This window comes from Mastigoproctus giganteus, chromosome 4 (assembly GCF_048544385.1).
Source record: "Mastigoproctus giganteus isolate SK-2022 chromosome 4, ASM4854438v1, whole genome shotgun sequence".
Taxonomy (NCBI): Eukaryota; Metazoa; Arthropoda; class Arachnida; order Uropygi; family Thelyphonidae; genus Mastigoproctus; species Mastigoproctus giganteus.
Genome location: NC_143578.1, coordinates 175,132,177 through 175,156,883, shown reverse-complemented (window position 1 = coordinate 175,156,883; position 24,707 = coordinate 175,132,177). Strand labels below are relative to the sequence as shown.

General features: G+C 37.3%; 1 protein-coding gene across 6 annotated transcripts in view; it reads left to right on the top strand.

Annotated features, from left to right (window-relative positions):
* LOC150087215 (tyrosine-protein phosphatase Lar-like) overlaps window positions 1-24,707 on the top strand; it is a 1,652,393-nt gene that overhangs the window by 1,059,086 nt on the left and 568,600 nt on the right. For all 6 annotated transcript variants that reach the window (XM_090371077.1, XM_090371082.1, XM_090371081.1 and 3 more), the window contains one exon: window positions 5,947-6,039. In XM_090371077.1, the coding sequence (XP_090227203.1) occupies window positions 5,947-6,039 (93 nt within the window). The remainder of the gene's footprint in view (window positions 1-5,946; window positions 6,040-24,707) is intronic.

Genomic DNA, 24,707 nt, shown 5'->3' with positions numbered 1-24,707 from the left:
GCCTGGTGCTATGGCATTGTCCGGGACATATATAATTTAAAGCTAAGAGGACATCTACCTGTTTTCATCCAGAACTTTTTACAGCACGAAACGTTCCAAGTACGAATACAAACTGCACCCTCAAAGGTTTCACTACAAGAAGAAGGAATACCACAGGGATCAGTCATCAGTGCCTCCTTGTTTGCAATAAAAATAAACTTGATAACCCAACAGATACCATCTACCATAAATACAGCGCTTTATGTAGATGATTTCACTATCTCTTTCCATTCCCAAAAAATGAGAACAATAGAATGCCAGCTACAAGGTGCAATAAACAAGGTCAGCAACTGGGCTCAGGAAAATGGTTTCACGATCTCCACCTAAAAAACTATAGGTGTGCACTTCATTTAGATCTGGAATTAAATCTTAATGCACAGTTAATCCCAATCAAGCCAACCATAAAATTTCTTGGACTTATTCTTGATAAAAAACTAATTAAAAAATATAAAACATATAAAACAACTAAGAACAAACTGCCTCAAGAAACTAAATATTTTGAGAGTCTTGTCGGCAATGACCTGGGGTGCAGATAGAGTTACTCTGTTGCGATTATACAGAGCCCTCATAAGATTTTGACTAGACTATGGAGCCCCCGTGTATAACTCAGCCAAACCGAGTGCCCTAAGGTGGCTTGATCCAGTGCACCACAGCGCTTTACGAACAGCATTAGGAGCATATTGCACATCACCATTCCAGAGACTATATGTAGAGGTGCATGAACCACCACTACAACTCCGGAGACAAAACTTGCTGTTATATTATACTGCAAAGATAAAATTAGTACTTGACCACCTGACATGGACGATCCTACACGAACCAAGTTTGGAAAACTTACATCCAAATGATAACAAACCAGCAGGCATATATTTAAGAGACCTAATCCAATAATTTAAATCTCAATCAGATAGCAATTTCTCTTAAATTTCCATATCCACCTTGGGATACCATTCAAAAGACATGCGATATCCATATGCATAAATGGATTAAAGATTCCCTACCTACACAAAATTTCTAACAATTATGCACAGCCTACAGAGACTAACATAGCAATTCTACCCTGATATACCCAGATGGTTCAAAAACAGAAATCAAAGTAGGAATAGCAGCCAAATTCCCAAATACAATCATTTCCAAACTACTTCCAACTGAGTACAGCATTTATACGGCAGAACTGGAGGCTATACAACTAGCCATGAACCATATATGGCTAACTAACATTGCCAACAGTATAATATTTACAGATTCATTCAATGCGCTGCAAGCCTTAAAGGATAATACTATAAATACCCATCTGACCTATGTAAAATACAAAACATGCTAACAAAACTAGCAAAGCGAAAGCAAAACATAAGTTTCTGCTGGGTTCCCGGACATGTAGGAAAAATGGCAATGAACAGGCAGACCAAGCAGCAAAACAAGCAGAAAGCCCGATCAACAATACCATAAAAATACCATACCTAGACTATAAAATTACAATTCAAAATAGTAGCGAAAAACAGTAGCAGGAACAGGCTGGTAACAAATTATTACAGATAAAACCGTTGTTACAATAATGGAAAACCGGTACAAGAATCAATAGACAAGAAGAAATTATACTGAGCAGATTAAGAATAGGACACACCAATGTTACTCACTCCTATCTGCTCCGAGCCGAATCTCTGCCTCAGTGCCCTGACTGTCACACAGTGCAAACAGTCCAACAAATTCTACTTGACTGCCCTAACTTTACACAAGAACGTCAGATTACCTTTAAATCCTTAAAAGGAATGGACATACTTCCATTACGAATACTGTCAGATAAATCGAATATATGTGAAGTCTTCCAGTGTCTGAAACGCATAAATTACTATAATTTGATATAAAAATCATAGAAGACATCAGTGAATAAACCATAAATCATAAGTTTGGTGCACTATAGCCATTATCATTATTATTAGCCACAGGGTGCAAGGAAGCCTAAGGCTTATGCTGCACCAGCCAAAAAAAAAAAATCCCCGAGTTGACCTGAGAAAGAGAGAGCAAGCAAGAGTCAGAAGTAGAAAGGAATCACCAAGAAAGAGAAGAATGATGATATCCAGCTCAGGACCCTGGGTGTGCCAAGCCCATACTCACCTGATGTGAGCCCCTGCAGTAGCTGATGTGGCAGTAAAATATCCAAACCAACCCTTGATCATTGCCTCTATTTTCAACTTCACTCCCATAATTTCTCATTGCATATCATCGATGCAAAATAACTTGACGTCATCTGCAACATCAGCTGGTATATCTAATACTATCCCTCATCCATTACATAAGGGTCCAATCTGGTTTGTCTTTCTCTTCTTTTGCATTTATATATGTGATGAATTCCTTATTCCCACACTTTGCTAGCGATTTCTCGTAATCTGCTTTTGCCAGCCTAACCTTTTCTGTGGCACTATTACAGATCAATTTGTAGCTGTTATAGGCTTCAGTACCTTTTATTGCACTGTAACTTCTTCATGCCATCTTTTTCTGCTCAAGTAATCTGGCAATTTCATTATTCATCCAACTTGGAATCCTCCTCATGGAGTATTTTTTAATGGTATTTATGCATTCGTGTCTGTGATTATTGTTTTAAAAGTGTACCATAATTCAATTGTATTCGCTCTGTGTGAGATATCTTCCCAGTTAATAGAAGCCTTGTAGCACCTTAATCTGTTGTAATTTCTTTCCCTGAAATTATAAGCCATTCCTTTGCCTTTCTAACTATTGCTACCTGGTTCCTGTACTTTCAGCCGTATTATGTCATCTGATTCATGAATGGTAATCAGGTCTAGAATATTCTTTTCCATAGTGCTTTCCTTGACATGTTGATTGAAATAACAATCATAGGTTTACTTGTCCAAATCAGCAGTTCGAATTCACTAATTTTATTGACAGCATTTCTGGCATTACTGTATAGACAATTAAGACTTAGTGTTCTTGTATTATTAGCTTCCCTGGCATTAGCTGCCTACTCATTTGAAACCTTTCTGTCCTCAGATCATCTTGCGTATATGATCTGTTGTGGTAACAAACAAAAACTCTTTAGGTATATGCAAGTGTTACTGTGACCAATACCATCAGATAATATAAACATGTATCTACATTACTTTCAAAAGAATAGAGAGTGTAAAAAGTAGAAAAAGAGCAGAAGTATAATGAGGCGATAACAATGGCCACCAAAAAAAAAACCTTCAGAGCAAATATTGTAGATTATAAAGGGTATTGATTTGACTGATTCCAAAAATACCAAATTATGTCTCTATCACATTTCACTGAAATAAAAAACATTTTAATAACTTAATGAATGACCAATTTCGAATATCATACAGTAATAACATATTATTATTATTATTATTATCATTAGCTGTATGGTGCAAGGAAGCCTGAGGCTTATGCTGCACCTGCCAAAAAAAAAAAAAAAAAAAAAATCTGAGTTACCCTGAGAGAGAGAGAGAGAAGTAGAAGGGAATCATCAAGAAAGAGAAGAATGATGATATCCAGCTCCAGCTCAGGACCCTGGGTGTGCCAAGCCCATACTCACAGATGCAAGCCTTTATGCTTTCTTAAAAACTGAGCCATCATTTTAAAATACTTTAATCAAACCTATAATGTAGTACATACATTCCATTTCCTTAAAATGTTGAAATGTTTGGGCTGCTTTACAAACAGACTGGATCATTGTTATCTTTCTAACTTCTGACTCTCTCCCTCTCTCTCAGGGTAACTTGGAAAATTTTTTTGGCTGGTGCAGCATAAGTGTCAGGTTTCCTTGCACCATATGGCTAATAATAAAAATGATAATAATAATATTTTATTTTAGCTAATAGATAAGCAGAGTTTTCCTTATTGGTTAGGCCCTATAGATTATGCCATTAGGCATTTTCGATGCCATATTGATTGGATACCATGAATTCCACATTTCTCAATAGTAGTTGAATGCAAAAGTGGTGACATAAGTTTTACCAAGATAACACAAATGCGGATGTTGTTTCTGTTGTTGTTTGGTTTTTAGGAGCATTAGCAACTAAGGCCATATTGCTCTGGAGGAATATGCGGTAGTCATTCCCTGACCCTTCCGCATCCTCTGTATTTGGTGGTCACTCCAGACCTCTGTCCAGTACTCAAGGTGTGGCCTGACCATTGCCTTATACAGAGGGACAATCACCTCCTTTTCCCTGCTAGCAAAATCCCTATATATCATTGACAAAACCCCCATGACCTGCCTTGGCAGCCTGTCTGCTTTGCTCAGAAAACTTCATATCTGACTGCACAATTACTCCCAGGTCTTTTTCATTTTCTACCACCTTAAGTGTAGTACCACACAGTTGGTATGTTTCTCTGGGGTTACTTTTACCCATATGCAGTACTTTGCATTTGTCAAGTTTAAACTTCAGTTGCCACTTCTCAGCCCATCTTCCCAAATTTTCTAGATCCTGTTGCAGTAGCACACTGCCATTACTGTCATTAACAACCCTGCCAACCTTCATATCATCTGCAAATTTAGACATTAACCCTGATATACTTTCATCAATATCATTGATAAATACAGAAAACAACAATGGGCCCAAACCCTGGGGGACTCCACTAATAACATTAGTTCACGAAGAGCAGTGTCCATTGATTACCACTCTCTACCTTCTCTCACTCAACCATCCTTTTATCCATTATAGCAACTTGCCCGTAATGCCATACTGCTGCAATTTGTACAGTAGTCTTCCATAATCATGGAGTTTGCAGAAATGCATGCTTTTAAGCATAAATTTATGCAGTAGGAGAAACCTATAGAAAAACTATAGATGTAGGCCCGTCCTGTACCAAAGTTTTCAGTTGGTATCTTTCTTCAGAAATTGTCATATAATTGTGTTAATGTTATTTTTGATAACCATCTTTGGGTGCTTAGTGAGTGTGTATGTGTGAGTAATTATTACATCTGTGGTATTACTATATCTGGACCTCCTACATACCAAGAGTATATCTTTCAATACTGTGTGTTGAGAAGTGTATTCAGCATTTGAATAATGCTCCCAAAATATCAAGATCAATTCTGTTTGCCATACCTGGCATTGTACCAAAGAAATATATTGTCATATCATGGAATATAGAGATGTTACTGCAACTAATGGCACACACAAATACACCTGTAGTTAAAAACTATTGGGTCTCATCAACAAACAAAGTGTGATAAGAATTCCTTTAGAAGAAGGCTTTCAAACTGTATATATTTAAATTTTTAATTCCCAAACAATATATTAGAATACTGCAATTGTGTATACTTGATGAAGGAAGAATGCAACTGAGATCATGTTACTTTTGTACATTAGCGACTCTTATGTTTAGCTCATGAGAATCCACTGGATGGACTCCAATGAGTCCATCAATGAGTTTCAATAAACTGAGCTTACTTTCTTCAAATAGTGTTGTACATTAATGTCCTCTGAAAAATAAACTGTGTTAATTTTAGAATAATATGTTTATATGTATTATAATATGTGTTAATGTTATTTCACTGGTTTTAACAGATATTTACATAATAAATAAAATAAACATGCTCTACTTGGGTTGCAAGACACCAGGGAGAGAAGGGGGGGGGGAGAGAGAGAGAGAGAGAGAGAGAGAGAGAGAGAGAGAGAGAGAGAGATTTTATTTTTCAATGTGTGAATCACGTCTGCTAATCTTTTGCAACTTGAACAAGAAGAAAATCTACAGAAGCTGGATGTATCTCCTCTAAAGCTCATGTTTCTGTTAATGGCTCATTGTTTAAAAAATTCACATATATAGCTATTGAAAAACCAGGAAAGTTTAGCTTTTTCATAAATATATCTTTAATAAATATATCCCATTATGTACGTTAATAATAGATAAGAGTGTATATTTGAATTTTTTTTCTTTGTATTTTAGACAGAGGTGCACGCTATGAATTCAGGCTGGCTGGTAGAAATAACCTTGGCTGGGGTCAGGAAGCTTTGGCGTATTTGGATACACCAGAAGGAGGTATGTTAAACACTTGAGATCACACATGAGCTCACTTATATTTCTGTCTGTGTAGGGTAAAACCAAGTAGTAATTTTTTTACTGAAATGTGTTCTTCACTGTTAGTGCTAAAATGGCAGAATGATGAAAAGAAGGGAAGTTTATGTATCACCTTTTTCCATAAAAAAGGAAGAGGCTCACTCTCTCTCTCTCTCTCTCTCTTTTTCTCTAGGTTTATATTTTCCTTATTTCCAGGCATTTATCTAATCCTTTTGTAAATTTACATAAACTCTCTTGGTTCTACAGAAATCTAGATAATTTTATGTATAATTTATTCCTGTAATCTGATTGCACTTTGAGTACTGGAAAATGGAAAATTTTGTTACATGCCATCTAACAAAGTTATCTTTTGTTAGTTTTAACGAAAGATAACTTTGACAGAAATAAAAAATTTATGCTACTGTAACTGTTCCCTCCTTCCTCTTAAGGCATTAAATTCCTCAGCCATATCACAGTGTAGTTCATTAGTTTCCAGAAATAAAAGTTCTCTTCATGTAAAACAAAAATTTTGCATCACAACCAGTCTTTTTGCTCTCCTTTGTACCCATTTAAGCCAGTTAATAGCATTTTTTTTTTAAATGAGTATTCTAAATCAGTGTCTAGAAGCCTCATTTTAGAATACAGTAAAATCTGGCACATTTTGAAAAAAAAAAAAATCAATAATTTATAATCTAGAAATATTAAGAAAACAATCCAGTACATGTATCAATGATCACAGAAGTCTTTAAGAATCCATGCAAAAAAAAATTACATTTATTTCTTTATAAGATGCATATAGGACTATTGTGTCCTTTAATCTATTTTTGTGGCAAGTAGGATTTAAACTGCACAGATAATAGAATAGTTCTAATTCTTTTAGCATAAGAATCTTGCTTTTATAAGTTGCCCTTTTATTGCACTACTTTCAAACAGATGGCCTCTATAAAAGGTTAATGCTGTTTGAAAGCTTGTTTAAAAGATGACTGCCATGACAGCCTGTTTTAGGACTAACCATCCTCATCAGACAGAAGGTGGTCTCTAGTGGCACTATGCAGAAAAAATAGAGGTAAAGAATTGGTACCATGACAGCCTGTTTTAGGACTAACCATCCTCATCAGACAGAAGGTGGTCTCTAGTGGCACTATGCAGAAAAAATAGAGGTAAAGAATTGGTACCTTTTTCACCTGTATAAGAAATCAATTTTCAAAGTTGTAATATAGCTAAAGCTATCTGTTGAAAGTAGTGCAATTCCATGGGAGGCAAGTCATTACAAAGGCAAGTTTGTTCTATTGTGGGAATTGAGAACATTGTAATCATTATCCATGTAGTTTAAATCCTCTTGCCTGCCAAAAAAAATTAAAAGACAAAGACAAGATAGTCATTATAAATGTTTACAGATGTAATAAATTCTGTTGATCCAACACTTCTCAGTCTCCAAGAGTGCCAGATTTTAGAGTTTATTGCACTTATTCAGTATCCAAGGTATGGTGTGACTATTGATTGCTACTGTAGGATAATTTCCTCTTCATTTCTTCTGGCAAAAAAAAACCATATGCAATGTCCTAGTAGCATTAATTACTGAGAAAAATTCATGCTGGACCGCATTACATCCCATAGATCTTTTTGTTTTCAGAAGTGTCCATTGTGTTATATCCACCCTTCCGCTGATTAAGTTAACTTGGAAATATTGCATTTACTAGCAATAATTTAATTTATATACTGTATATATATGTTTTTTTTTTTAGTTCACTTATATAATTTATCTAAATATCTTGTTGTAGCAAAACATCTTGCCACAACAAGATATGGTTATTTATGTGAACAACCCTACCCACCCTAATGTCACTGGTAACTTTTGACATGAAAATTATTATACCATCATTAATGAAAGTTAGAAATAACTTGTACCATCACACAGAATCCTGTTGGTCCCCACTCACAGTAATCCATTTGGAGTATTGTCCCTTTGTAACCATATTTTGTCTTCTCTCAGTTGACTATCTCTTTATCCACTTTATCAACTTATATATTTTACAAATTATGTGCCAGGTGTTCATGTGAAACTGTTTAACCTTTCTAATGTTTAAGTAAATTATATCATATTATTCCTGCTTGTGTATTTTGGTTAACTGCAGTTTGTGACTATACTAATACATATTAAACAGCCAAGGCTTCTAATATTAGAACAAAACTCACTTCCAACTACTCTTGGTTAAATGCATTAAATCATAAATAAATTATTAAACCAAAATCCACTTCCCCCATTTATGATCCTTAGTAGGCCATATCATATCCAGTTCCTTTCTCCTTAACTCATAATTTTCCCTCAACAGCATGGGTTTATAAGGGAAAGTCTTGTCTGACAAATTTCATTGGATATGATGATGTGGTACAAAGGAACTGGATGCAGAAAATAATTTTGATATCATATACTTGGATTTCAGGAAATCTTTGACACTGTTGTACATGGAAGACTGCTATACAAATTGGACCAGAATGGTATTAAGGGTAAGTTGCTACAATGGATAAAAGGATTGTTGAGTGGGAGAAGACAGAGGGTAGAAATCAATGGATGCTGCTCTCCGTGTACTAATGTTATTAGTGGAGTCCCACAGTGTTCGGTGTTGGGCCCACTGTTGTTTTGTATATTTATCATTGATATGCTGAAGGTATATATCAGGCTTAGTCTGTCGAATTTTGCAGATGATACAAAGGTTAGCAGGGTTGTTAATGACAGTAATGGCAGTGTGCTACTGCAGCAGGAACTAGAAAATTTGGACAGATGGGATGAGAAGTGGCAACTGAAGTTTAACATTGACAAATGCAAAGTATTGTATCTGGGTAGAAGTAACCCCAGAGGAACGTACCAACTTTGTGGTACTACACTTCGGATGGTAGAAAATGAAAAAAACCTGGGAGTAATTGTGCAGACATCAGATATGAAGTTTTCTGAGCAATGAAGACATGTTGCAAGAGCAGGTCATGGGGTTTTGTCAATGATATACAGGAATTTTGCTAGCAGGGAAAAGGAGATGATTATCCCTTTGTATAAGGCAATGGTCAGGCTATGCCTTGAGTACTGTGTAGAGGTCTGGAGGCCTTATTTTAGGAAGGATGTAGATTTGCTTGAGCTTGTACAGAGAAGGGCAACAAGATTTGTGAGGGGAATGAAGGGATCCTCTTACCAAGAGAGGCTTAAGTTCTACAAATTGCAGCAGCTCGAGATAATCTGATTGAGGAGTATAAGGCCTTCAATGGGTTGAGCACGGTGTATTCCGATGGGATTCTTCCACTTCATCAGATTACACACAGAAGGGAGCATAAATTCAAATTGAAGAAAGACAGTTGTAGAATAGATGTGCAGAAATTTTCCTTTAGCCAGCGGGTGGTTAATTGCTGAAACAAACTTCCATCTGTCGTTGTGGAAGTTGATAGGTTGATTTGATTATCAGTAGTAATTCTTCATGCGTTAAGAATCTGCAGATAAAGGAACCATTAGAGGGCAGTCATCACAGTGTGCTGAAGTGGGATTTACTCAAAGAGGTAACTACCATCAGGGGTAAGGGGAAGGGTTATTACTTTCGTAAAGGCGACTACGATGGTCTGAGACAGTATTTAAATTCTATACCGTGGGACCAATTGATAATGTTACCAACAGCAAATTCAAAATGGGAAGCATTCAGGAAACTTGTCTTGGAAGCTACTAGGCTTTACATACCAACTAAGAAATATTGTTCAAGGTTTAGGCCTAAATGGATGTCAGATGAACTAATGAGACATATGGCAGAGAAGAAAAATGCATGGGATACATATAAATTAACACGTGACACAGAAGCCTATAATAGATATAACCTGGTCTGTAACAAAGTCACAAAGGTGGATAGGCATGCAAAGGCAGATTATGAAAAATCTTTGGCAAAGGATGCAAAGAAAAACAGCAAAGAGTTCTTTGCTTATGTAAACTCTAGAAGGAAGGGGATGAATCAGATTGGTCCACTTGATATCGATGGTTCATCTGTTGATGATCCTTCTCGTGTAGCTAACAAACTAAATGAGTATTTTGCATCAACATTCACACATGAGGAGTTATTCAGCGAGGGGAATGCCAGAGGTTTATTCAACTCTGCCATTAAGCTAGATAATCTTGTAATAACTGAGAGTAAAGTGGATGAGAAATTGTTGAAGATAAACACAAGAAAGGCACATGGGGTGGATGGGATCTATCCAATTATATTAAATGAGGCAGCAAAGGAAGTAAGCAAACCCTTAGCTATAATTATGAGAGCTTCCTTGGACTCAGAGGGGAGGTACCCATAGACTGGAGATGTGCAAATGTGACCAAAATTCACAATGGAGGATCAAAGGCTGAAACAAGTAATTATAGACCCGTGAGTTTAACTTCTGTTCCAGGAAGATTAATGGAGGCACTGGTTAAATAAGCACTGCAGGATCATCTAGACAAGACTTCAGTTATAGCTCGGACACAGCATGGTTTTGTTAAGGGAAAGTCTTGCCTGGCCAATTTGATTGGATACTATGATGCAGTCACAAAAGAACTGGATGCAGGGAATAACTTTGATATTATATACTTCGATCTTAGAAAGGCTTTTGATACTGTTGCACATGGAAGACTGCTGCACAAATTGGACTAGTGTGGCATTGGAGCCAAATTGCTGCTATGGATAAAGGGGTGGTTGAGGGGGAGAAGACAGAGAGTGTTAATCAATGGACACTGCTCATCCTGGACTGACGTTATTAGTGGAGTCCCTCAGGGTTCAGTGTTGGGTCCATTATTGTTTTCTGTATTTAAAAATAATATTGATGATGGTATATCACGCTTAATGTCCAAGTTTGCAGATGATACAAAGGTTGGCAGGGTTGTTAAGGACACTACTGACGCTATGCTGCTGCAACAGGATCTGGAAAGGTTGAGCAGATGGGCTGAGATGTGGCAAATGAAGTTTAACCTTGAGAAATGTAAAGTACTACATACGGGAAACAGCAAACCCAGAGCAACGTATCAACTCGGTGATACTATGCTGACAGTGGTAGAGAATGAAAAGGATCTGGGGGTAATTGTGCAGACAGATATGAAGTTCTATGAGCAGTGCAGACCACCTGCAAGAGTAGCTCATGGTGTCTTGTCAATGATATAGAGGAATTTTTCTAGTAGGGATAAGAAAGTGATTATCCCCTTGTATAAGGCAATGGTCACGCCACACCTTGAGTACTGTATTCAGGTCTGGAGGCCTCATTTTAAGAAGGATGTAGATCTGTTGGAATGAATACCGTGAAGGACAACAAGATTTGTGAACAGAACAAAGGGCTGCTCTTATGAAGAAAGGCTTGAGTTTTGCAAATTACAGTGGCTGGAGACTAGGCACCGGCGAGGTGATCTGATAGAGGTGTACAAAGCGTTGAATGGTTTGAGCATGCTCAATGCCGATGGGATTTTTCCTCTTGCTCAGAATAATCACCTGAGAGGGCATAAATTAAGATTGAGGAAAGACAGATGTAGGATAGATGTGCGGAAATTTGCCTTTAGCCAGCGGGAAGTTGGTTGGTGAAACAGACTTCCATCCCTTGTTGTGGAAGTTGATAGTCTAAATAAATTTAAGGCACAGCTGGACAGTTATTTCAAACAAACGGAGGGGTGAAATGGAAGTTTTTTTTTTTTTTTTTTTTTTTTTGGCTGATGCAGCATAAGCTTGCTTTCTTGCATCATATGTGCCTACTAATGCTAATAATACTTTACCAGATAGGTCAGACATAATTTTTCCTTATAATACCATGTTATGATACTTATAATATCATTACTATTGAGATGATCGTGCACCATATTCTTCATGGATTTTTGTTGTGGAAATCAGATTTGTATGCTTATAAATGTCTACATGACTCTTACAGCCTCCTGTTCTTTGTGGGAGATAATTTGCACACTTCTAATCAGTGTGAACTTCTTCAGTTAAGCCTGAGGGTACCTCTATTACTATAAGTGCTGTGTGGCTACCTCGTTTGCCAATTCTATTATTATAACCTGATTAGAATCCTGCTTTGGGTAAGATATCTGTGGATTAGGTTGCCCACAATGGTGGTTATGTATTTGGTTTACAGTTTGGGTGTGTTTTCAGTTTTTGAAAGTAAATAATTTAATAAAATAATAACAGAAAACAATATATTAATTCATGAAAGTAATTATTTTTAATACTTACTTTATGAGGTTTTCTGAATAACATTATTTGTTAAATTATCAGGTACATGCCATATTCTTATAGTGTATTTGAATTACACCCAACACTGCTCTAGTACTGATGTAATAAATTCTGATGTAATCACATTTATCTAAAAGGTGCAATTTTATAGATTTAAAAGTATTAAAAATAAACTTCCTTTTTAAATTTCCAAAGTATAACTGATTATGTCATTATTTAGATAGCACCTTAGTATCTAAGGTCAAATTGACTATGAAATTTGAACTCAATGCTGCAATATTAAAAATTGAATCAAGGCTATAAAAAAATCTTTCAGTAAAAAACATCATTAAAGGTTTCCTAAAAATTATCATTTTCATTTTGTACTCTTTATTAAAATTATTTTTAAAAAATTGTGTATTCATATATTTAGGAAAAAATAATGTGTACTTAGAGTTTCATATTGGGGATAGAAATAGGATGAGGAGAACATGAGTGGATCCCTCCCTCTTCCCAGGATTTAATTTAATTCAATTATTTAGTCTGTGTAAATTTTAGTAAGAGTCATCCAGGCCTTTGTTGAGTATATTCCTCTTTTCTATGGGAGAACATCCTTGCCAACAGTGCAAGGATAGAAAAAGGTTTCCGAAGCTGATTTTCCAAGAAGGAAGAATGCAGCTGAACCTAGAAACTGCTGATGTTTTGTTTCTCTACAATTGCGTACCAGAAATTTGCAAAATTAATTACATTTTGAATTTATGTTCTTTTCTTTTTTTTTTTTTTTTTTCTTTTCTTTTTTTTTTAGGCATGGTCACGATATTAGCATTAGCATTAGCAAAGGCACATGATCCAAGAAAGCAAGCTTATATAGCATCAGCCAAAATATACCAAAAAAAACCCCCTTATTTCACCCATCCACTTGCTCCAAATGTTTGTCAAGTTCTGCCTTGAATCTATTTAAGCTATCAACTTCTACAATGACAGATGTCCAGCAATCAACCACCCGCTGGCTAAAGGCAAACTTCCACACATCTATCCTACAACTGTCTTTCCTCAATTTGAATTTATGCCCTCTCAGGCGATTATTCTGAGCGAGAGGAAAAATCCCATCTGTATTGAGCATGCTCAAACCATTCAAGGCTTTATACACCTCAATCAGATCACGTTGCAGGTGCCTAGTCTCCAGACACTGTAATTTGCAAAACTTAATGGTTTCTTCGTAAGAGCAACCCTTTGTTCCATTCGCTAATCTTGTTGCCCGTCTCTGTACTTGTTCAAACAGCTCTACATTCTTGTTAAAATGAGGCCCCCAGACCTGTAAACAGTACTCAAGGTGTGGCTTGACCATTGCCTTATACAAGGGGATAATCACCTCCTTATCCCTGCTAGAAAAATTCTTGTATATCATTGACAAGACACCATGAGCTACTCTTCTAGACCATCTACAAGTGTACAGACAAGGGCAACAAGATTGGTGAGGGTAATGAAGGGATCCTCTTACCAAGAGAGGCTTAAGTTCTGCAAATTGCAGTGGCTGGAGACTAGGCACATGCGGGGTGATCTGATTGAGGTATATAAGGCCTTGAATGGGTTGAGCACGCTGAATTCTGATGGGATCCTTCCACTTGTTCAGATTACGAACCTAAGGTGGCATAAATTCAAATTAAGAAAAGACAGATGTAGAATAGATGTGCGGAAATTTGCCTTTAGCCAGCGGGTGGTTAATTGCTGGAACAAACTTCCATCTGTCGTTGTGGAAGTTGACAGGTTAAATAAATTTAAGGAGGAACTGGACAGGCATTTGGAGGGAATGGTGTGATTCTTTTTTTTTTTTTGGCTGATGCTGCATAAGCTCATACACTTGCTTTCTTGCATCACATGCCACTACTACTATTACTATTACTATTAATATCTGCTCTGCTCAGAAAACTTCATGTCTGCCTGCACAATTACCCCCAGGTCCTTTTCATTCTCTACCACTGTCAGTGTGGTACCACATAGTTGATACGTTACTCTGGGATTACTGCTTCCCATATGTAGTACTTTACATTTGTAAATGTTAAACTTCATTTGCCACCTCTCAGTCCATCTGCTCAACTTTTCTAGGTCCTGTTGCAGCAGTGTACTCTCATTAGTGTCATTAACAACCCTGCCAACCTGCATATCATCTGCAAACTTGGACATTAAGCCTGATATATCATCATCAATATCATTTATAAATACAGAAAACAACAATGGACCCAACACTGAACCCTGAGGGACTCCACTGATAACATTAGTCCACGAAGAACAGTGTCCATTGATTACCACTCTCTGTTTTGTTCCACTCAACCATTCCTTTATCCATAGCAGCAATTTGCCTCCAATACCACACTGCTCCAATTTGTGCAGCAGTCTTCCATGTGCAACAGTATCAAAGGCTCTTCTAAGATCCAAATATATGATATCAAAGTTATTCTTTGCATCCAGTTCCTTTGTGACTACGTCATAGTATCCAATCAAATTAGTCAGACAAGACTTCCCCTACAAACCCATGCTGTGTTTGAGCTATAACTGAAGTCTTGTCTGGATGATCCTGCAATGCTTCTTTAACTAGTGCCTCCATTAATTTCCCTGGAACAGAAGTTAAACTAACAGGTCTGTAATTATCTGTGTCTCCCTTTGATCCTCCTTTGTGAATTGGGGTCACATTTGCACATCTCCAATCCATGTGTATTTCCCCTGAGTCCAGGGAAGCTTTCATAATTATGGCTAAGGGTTTGCTTACTTCTTTTGCGCCTCCTTTAATATAACTGGATTGATTCCATCCACCTGAGGAGCTGTTCTTGTGTTTATCTTCAACAATTTCTCCTCCACTATTCTCTCAGTTATTACAAGATTATCTAGCTTACTGCCAGATTTGAATACACCTCTGGCATTCTTCTCCCTGAATAACTCCTAATGTGTGAATGTCGATGCAAAATATTCATTTAGTTTGTTAGCTACCTGAGCAGGATCATCAACAAAGAAATAGGCATATATGCATAAATGCCTATTTCTTTTGCCATATCTATCTGTCTGTATGTAACAACTTGACTCTCAGTGGATGCATTTTCATGAAGTTTAATACAGGTAACTCACCTATAACACGGTACTTCTACAACACAGTTTCACTCTAACACGTTTGAGAAATTTCTGCAATCCTTGCACAATATGGTACTGATATAACATGGTTTCACTCTCACACAGTTAGAGAATTACGGCAAACCTCACATAACACAGTATTTTTGAGCTTTTGTGCAGATAAAACCCTGATATTACGCTGTATGTAATTTTTCAGCATTTCTATTCTTTTTTGTGAATCCTCGCTGTTGACTCGCTAGTCATTATGCAAAAAAAAAAAAATTATTGGGGAATCCCTGTATTTTATTTTTTTGGGAAATCCTGGTGTTAGGTTCTGTGCTATTGAACTTGTGCTTGTTTGAGACCAAAAAAAATTGCGAAGTAAAACTTCAGGAGAAGTACCCTTTACAAATTGGCGTTGAGAAGAAGAGGGGAAAAGTAGTGACGTACAGTTTGTAACTCCACCCACTTACTGTGTTCCCCCTCTTTTTTTTCTCGACAACTGCCCGTGGGGGATGTCATGTGACATAACAGTATGTCGGAGCAGAAAAAGGATAAAAAAAGGAACTGCAATATTTTTGGAGCAGCAAGGAAGAGAAATGCACATTATTTGGGAAAGACAAAATGTCACTTAATATAACATCTAGATTTAAAATGAAGAAAAATTAACACAAAACAGCAATTTTTTTTTGAAAACAAGAAACAAAAAGTAATACCACATGTAGCCAATGATTGGTTTTTGCTTGAATCCCTTCTGAAATCATGTAAAAATCTAATCTTTTTTTTCAGTAAACACAATTGAAAGTCGACTAAAAACATGTTGTTTTGTGTATTCGTTGGTGATGTTTATGGGGGTGTATCGGACTCAAATGTCCAGGTTTGCAGGTGGGTATTGTTGTTAATGACAGTAAAGATAGTGTGCTGCGTAAGTGGGATCTGGATGAGTTGGGCAGGCAAGCCGAGAACTGGCAACTGAAGTTTTAACATTGACATGTGCAAAGTGCACTCAGAGTCCTGAGCTGGATATCATCATTCTTATCTTTCTTGGTGATTCCCTTTTTTCTACTTCATACTCTTGTTCTCTCTCTCTCTCTCAAGGTAATTCAGAAATTTTATTTTGCCTGGTGCAGCATAAGCCTCAGGCTTCCTTGCACCATATGGCTAATAATAATAATAATACTGCATATGGGTAGCAGTAACCCAAGAGAAATGTACCAACTGTGTGGTACTACACCCAGGAAAGTGAGAATGAAAAAGATCTGGGGGTAATTGTGCAGTCTGCTATGAATTTTGCTGAGCAGTGCAGACAAAGGGTTGCTCTTACGAAGAAAGGTTTAAGTTTTGCAAGTTACAGTGGCTGGAGACTAGCCACCGGTGAGGTGATCTGATAGAGGTGTATAAAGCCTTGAATGATTTGAGTATGCTCAACGCCGATGGGATTCTTCCTCTTGCTCAGAATAATCACCTGAGAGGGCATAAATTCAAGTTGAGGAAAGGCAGATGTAGGATAGATGTGCCGAAATTTGCCTCTAGCCAGCGGGTAGTTGATTGGTGGAACAGACTTCCATCAATTGTTGTGGAAGTTGATAGCCTAAATAAATTTAAGGCTCAGCTGGACAGGTATTTCGAACAAACAGAGGGGTGAAATGGGAGTGTGTTTTTTTTTTTTTTTTTGGCTGATGCTGCATAAGCTTGCTTTCTTTCATCATATGCCTCTACTAATGTTAAGTTCGCTGAGTAGTGCAGACAGGCTGCCAGAGCAAGTCATGAAGTCTTGTCAATGATATATAGGAATTTTGCTACCAGGGACAAGGAGGTCATTATCCCATTGTACAAGCCAGTGGTTAGGCCACACCTTGAGTACTGTGTACAAGTCTGGAGGCCTAATTTTAGAAAAGATGTAGAGTTGTTATAACGAGTACAAAGAAGGGCAACAACATTGGTGAGGGGAATAAAGGGGGGGATGCTCTTACCAAGAAAAGCTTAAGTTCAGCAAATTTTCGCACTTGGAGACTAGGCACCTGCAAGGTGATTTGATTGAGATGTATAAGGCTTTGAATGGGTTGAGCAAGCTCAATACTGATGGGATTCTATCTCAGATTACAAACCTGAGGGGGCATAGATTCAAATTGAGGAAAGACATGTAAAATAGATGTGTAGAAATTTGACTTTAGCTAGCGGGAAGTTGATTGATGGAACAGGCTTCCATCTCTTGTTGTGGAAGTTGATAGCTTAAATAAATTTAAGGCTGAGCTAGAAAGGCATTTGGCGTCAATGGATGGGTGAAATGGAATTTTTTTTTTTTTTTTTTTTGGCTGATGCTGCATAAGCTTGCTTTCTTGCATTGTATACCTCAACTAATGCTAATGTCCACTCTTATAATTGTTTTTTCCCTTCTAATTGCAACTGTTTTTCTTAGTTCACATTCTTCACACAACCTTCTTTTCGTCATATATTATATCCACCCTTAACAAGCATTTAACAATACAATGCTAAAAAAAGGAAACAAAAACTAACACCACGTGCAATTGATAATTCTACCGATTGCACGTGGTGTTAGTACGCAATCGTAATGCGTTAACAATGAAATTGCTCTTTGAAAATACACAAAATGTCAAATGAAATGGTTTTTTTTTTTTTTTTTTTTGAAATCCTGAGGGCCACTGTCCCCAAACCCCCGCTTGTTAGCACAGTCAATGAAACAAAACATGTGCAATTAACAATAAAATTGCTCCTTGTATATGCAAAATAAGCTAATAGAATTTTTTTTTTTAAGAATCTAACAACTGACAATACTACGTTAGTGAGATGGGAAAAGAATACGGAAATACAAAGTTAACTCACCTCATGTCCTGGCATGCACTCATCCTTTGCCAAACCATACACCATTTTCGCACTTCACACAACAATTTCAGATGAAAGAAACACAAAAAGAAAAAATAGTGGCAGCAAAACAACGAAAACTTCCTGCAGGATGGAACAGGATAGAGAAACACAGGATGACAGGAGTAAACACGTGGCAAGGAAACAGGAGCAAGCAAATGTGGCTACAAAATCGTACAACGAATTTCTCATTTACTACTGCAAAGCCATTGTATGATGTGATGTCTGCCAGAAATGAACAGGGGGACGCAGTGAGTGGGCAGAGTCATAACCTGTCAATCACTGCTTTCCCCCACTTCTCGTCACCATTTTGAAGGGTGTACCACTAATTCCGGGTTTGTATTACTAAGCTTTGTTCTTAAGAACTGTATTAAAATAATTTCTTTGTTGTGAAATAAATTCCAGCCCTAAAGAACTTGGCAGTTACCCAATTATGCCTAAGGAACTTGGGCATAATTGGGTAACTGCCGATTTATTTAAAGAATGGTTTCTAAATTTCTTTGTGCTAGCTGTGGAAACTATGTAAAGCAGAAAATCTAGATTTCAAAGTTTTATTACTATTGGATAACATGCTAGGCCATCCAAAAGATTTAAGTCATCCAAAATGTTGAAGCAATGTTCCTATCACCTAATACAACTTCTTTAATTCAGCCATTAGATCAAGGTATTATTACCTATAAAACTCATTACATCCGAAATTTTTACAATGGATTTTGGAAAAAATTGATTCCGAATCTATTGAAGTGATGAAGGCATGGAAACATTTTTCAATTGTGGAATGCATCGGAATCATAACTTTATCGCTCAAAGGAGTAAAACCATCAACACATGCATGTTGGAAAAATGTATGGTGAGAGTCAGTTCATTCAGGAAATATGGTCAAACGAGCAGAAAATGGAATCGCTGTGATGGTAGAACTTGCTAAGTTGGTAAGAATGGAAGGTTTTGATGATATGACTACTGAAGACGTTCAAGAATTACTGGTAGAAAAAGAGGCTGGTGAAGTGGATTTAGTGGAAATCACACACATCGGAGATCAAATTTTATACTAAAAAGCATACAGAAGGCATAAACTTAGCTGAGCAATTAGAATCTTATTTTTTGAATGCAGATCCTACAGCTGAAAGGAACACAAAGCACAAAAGGGAGCTTCAAAAATGCTTAGCTCCATAACATGCAATTTACATCAAGTAAAAGCAAACAATCCCAGACTACTGATTTTTTAAGGAGATCAGAAGATAGACAAAACCTAGATGCTGCAGAAGAAAGCTCAAAAGGAGATATTATGCAACAGAGATGATAACGGTCTCATTTGATTGTGTGCTTAACAGCAGTGAAGAGGAAGAAAATTAATGAATGTACATAATCTGACATATATGTATCACAGTTTGTAAGATGTTTGTTCGGTTATTACTATTTTTAATAAAAGTTAAGTTTCCAATAGTTAAAAAAAAATTATGTATTTTTGTTAGATTTTGATACATAACCTCCTCTCTTTGTACTGGTTCTTAGTCCCGTATAACACGGTTTCGTACTACACAATATTTTATAGGAGCGTAACTACCATGTTATAAGAAGGTTACCTGGTTAAGATAAAGAAAACCAACAGGAGAACCAATAACATTAGCATTAGTTGAAGCCTACGATGCAGGAAAGCAAGCTTATACATCATCAGCCAAAAAAAAAAAAAAAAAAAAAAAAAAAACCTTCCCATTTTGCCTATCCTGTCACTCCAAATGTTTGTCTAATTCAGCCTTAAATTTATTAAAGCTATCACCTTCCACAACAACAGATGAAAGTCTGTTCCAGCAATCAACTACCTACTGGCTAAAGGCAAACTTCTGCACATCAATTCTACAATTGCCTTTCCTCAATTTGAATGTATTCTCCCTTAGGTTCTTAGTCTGAGCAAGTGGAAGTATCCCTTGAGCATTGTGCCTACTCAAACCATTCAAGGCCTTATACACCTTAATCAGATCACCTCACAGGTGCCTATTCTCTAGATGCTGCAACTTGCAGAACTTAAGCATTTCTTCGTAAGGGCACCCCTTTGTTCCTCTCACCAATCTTGTTGCCCTTCTCTGTACTCGTTCTAGAAACTCTACAGCCTTCCTAAACCGAGGCCTCCAGACGTGTATGCAGTACTCAAGGTGTGGACAGACCATTTCCTTATACAAAGAGTTAATTAACTCCTTGTCTCTGCAAGCAAAGTTCCTATATATCATTGACAAAACTACATGAGCTGCTCTGGCAGCCCATCTGCACTACTCAGAGAACTACATATCTGACTGCACAATTACCCACAGTTCTTTTTCATTCTCCACTTCCCTGAGTGTAGTACCACACAGTTGGTACACTTCTAGTTAGGCAGATGAGCTTAGAGGTGGAAACTTGAGTTTCCACTTCTCAGCCCATCTGCCTAACTTTTCTAGATCCTGTTGTTGTAGCATACTGTCTTTAGTGTCATTCAGAACCCTGCCAAACTTTGTATTATCTGCAAACTTGGACATTAAGCCTGATATAACTTCATCGATATCATTGATAAATACATAAAACAACAATGGGGCCCAGTACTGAACCCTGGGGAACTCCACTAATAACATTAGTCCACATAGAGCAGTGTCCATTTATTACCACTTTCTGCCATCTCCGGCTCCATCATTCCATTATCCATTGCAGCAACTTGCCCTTAATGCCATACCACTCGAATTTGTACAGCAGTCTTCAATGTGCAACAATATCAAAAACTTTCAAGTATGTGATATCAGAATTATTTTTGGCATTCAGTTCCTTTGTGACCACATCATAGTATCCAGTCAAATTGGTCAGACAAGATTTCTCCTTAACAAACCCTTCCTGTGTCTTAAATATTACTGCAGTCTATAATTATTTGTGTCACCTTTTGAATGCCCATTGTGAATTGGGGATACATTTGTACATCTGCACTCAATGGGAACCTACCCTGAATCTAAGGATGCTGTCATAATTGTGGCTAAAGGTTTGCTAACTTCCTTCGCTGCCTCCATCAATATAACTGGATAGATTCTATCTACCCCATGTGCTTTTTTATGTTTAACTTCAGAAATTTCTCCTGCACTTTGCCCTCCATTAATACAAATTAGTTAGCTCCCTGTTAGAGTTTGATAAAGTTCTGGAATTCCCCTTTTTGAATAACTCCTCATGTATAAATGTAGATGCAAAATACTCATTTAGTTTAATTCAGTTTATTAGCTACTTGAGCAGGGTCATGAATAGTTAGGTGCCTCCGTAGCCAAGTGGGCAGGAGCAGCAGTGCGTAGCACACGCTTCTTGATTAGACCGGGGTTCGAGCCTGTCACCACCAAATACGGAGGATGCGGAAAGGTCAGGGAATGACCACCGCATATCCCGGAGCAATATGGCCTTAGTTGCTAATGCTCCTAAAAACCAAATAACAACATCATCAATAGTTGAAAATTCTATGTTAAGTGGACGAATCTGATTCATCCCCTTCCTTCTAGAGTTTACATAAGTAAAGAACTTTTTGCTGTTTTTGTTTGCATCCTTTGCCAAAGATTTCTCATAATCTGCCTTTACCTGCCTAACCTCCTTTGTGACTTGATTACAAACTAGCTTATATCTGCCATAGGCTTCTGTGTCGCCTGATAATTTATATGCATCCCATGCATGTTTATTCGCTGCCAGAAGCGTCATTAATTCATCTGGCATTCATTTAGGCCTGAACCTTGAAGAATATTTCTTAGTTGGATGAAAAGCCAAGTTTAATTCCCCCTTTAGAAATCACCATTGGTAACATCATCTGTTTATCCCACCATATAGAATTTAAAAACTGTCTGAGACCACTGTAGTCACCTTTACAAAAGCAAAAACCCTTCCCTTTACCTTTGATGGTAGTTACATATTTAAGTAAATCCCACATCTCAATACACTGTGTTCACTGTTACCTAGTGGTTCCTTTATCTGCAAATTCTTAATAGTATGAATCAGAGCTATAATGCTCAATACATTCTACATTGATATCAATATTTGTAAAAGAATAAGAGATGTTTACCTGAATATAATACATAGAACACTTCCATACAAATATTGCAAATACTTAATGCATGAATAATCACTGCTGATAATCAGATCAAGAGTATTACTCCCTCTGGTTGCACCTCAAACATGTTGCTGTAGAAAACAATCCTTCAATAAATCCACAAAAGTTTTGCTAGTGTTTGCGTGTTCAACCCAAAAGTTCCAGTCAATATCTGGAAAGTTAAAATTCCCCATTACAAGACATTCTGATTTACTTGAACACTCTATTTCTCTGCACAACTGTTCATTGTTCTCATCAGAGTCATTAGACCTATAACACACTCCTAATCTCATTTTCCCTTTCCCAGTGTTTATGTCACACCAAACAGATTGAACATTGCAGTGTCCACCCATGTCAACTGGATGCACTTTCTTAGATTTTTTTGTTTCTTAACTAGCAGCATAACCTTTCGTCCTTTCCTACGATGTTTATCATTTTTGTACACATTGTACTCCCCAAACTCCAATTCTATACTGCTTATATCACACCATGTCTCTGATATCCCAACAATATTTGAGGCGCCTCCGTAGCCAGGTGGGAAGGAGCAGCAGTGAGTAGCACACGCTTCTTGATTAGACCGGGGTTCGAGCCCGTCACCACCAAATACGGAGGATGCGGAAAGGTCAGGAATGACCACCGCATGTTCACGGAGCAATATGGCCTTAGTTGCTAATGCTCCTAAAAAACAAACAACAACAACAACAACAACACCAACAATATCTATCTTTAATACCTTCATTGGCACTTGAAATTCATCAAATTTATTTACTCTACTTCTAGCATTGTTGTATGTGCAAGTATACGTGCACCTGTTCTTACTCTTAGTTACCCTAACATAGCCCATGTATTTACTTGTTCCATGACGACTCCCAGCAGCTCTCGAAATTCCCAGCAGTCTGCTCCCTATGGTGCTGCTCATTACAATAGAAGCAGTGCAAGAATCACTTTCGCCTCTGCTTGTGGCTACTGTTATTCTTTTAGTCTGTGGATCTCCCCAAGCTAGCAGTTTTTCCAACCCACCTAACACTGCCTCGATAGCATCAGCAAATATTCTTGCACCCTTTCTATTTAAGTGTATCCCATCCCTGTAGAAGCAGTGTCTCCTGTTAGCAAGCACAGACTACACTGAAAAAAATTCTACCCCGTGATCTTTGCACAATCTCTTGAGTGCCAAACTGATTGACAGGGCTCTCATCATATACTCCTTCCTATCGTGTGTGGACAGAATTGCAGACACTCAAATTTAACCATAACTTGTGACTTTTTTTCAGCATTGATCTGTACTTGTTAAGTAAATCTGCAGTTCTCTTACTGTTAAGGTCATTAGTGCCAAAGTGTACTACAATATCACCTTTTCTGCCCTTAAAAGATGATATCTGCCCTACAACGTCATCAACTTTCGCCCCTGGCAGACACATCCTGGTCCTGGTCCAACTGTCCTTTTTTGCATAATATATTCTCCGTCTTTCTCACTTCCTGTTGGACCAGTGCATTGTGCCTTGGTGATTGCCTCTGTGTTTGCTGATGCACAGGAGAAAGCTCTGGTGTTGAGTTGGGTAGCTGAGAGCTTGATGGGCCTCTCATATTAATTTCTTCAAGGTCATATTCCCTACACCTCAAACTCTCATAGATGCTCATCAGAATACTGAGTTGGCACTTTGTACCTAGCACATAGAAAGACATCCTCCTTGGCTTGATCATGTCCTGTTCTAGACAGGTCTGCAAACATTTCATATTTCGCACTTTTTTTGTGGACTGATGCATCGGTGAATTGCCCCCTTTGGTTCTCCCACAAGCCACAGTACTACTGCTACTTTATGCTCGCTGCTTTAGTCTGGGTCATGATTCCATTTAAGTATAATTTAATTAACAATGAAATTTAATAAGATTAATAAATTTTACTGAATAATTGATAATATTATACTAATCTAACAGATTTCTAATACAGTGCTATGTATTTCTCTATTTAGTTTTACATTTAACCTTACACTATGAGGTTCGGGATTTATGTTATATTATTCTGTATCGTATAACAATGGCAGCATGTTATGAACAATAAGATCTACAGACACTTAAGTATTAACTTTCAAAATCGCTATCTAAATTCAAATAAACTAAGGAGTTTGACTAGGACTATAAGGCTACTTATAGAAAATAATTTAGTACAGGTCGACCGTCACTAATCCGGCAGCGTTGGGACCTGTAGTTGCCAGATTAATGAGTTTGCCAGATCACCGGTGGTTATTTTAGCACATATGGTTTACCCAACAGCTAACCACCTCCTACTACTACCTTTAACACGTTGACTGCCAAGCCAGTTTAAGAAAAAAAATTCCCCAGGGGCCAAAAAATATTTAGCAAATAATTTGATTAGTAATTCTAAAATAAATATTGTA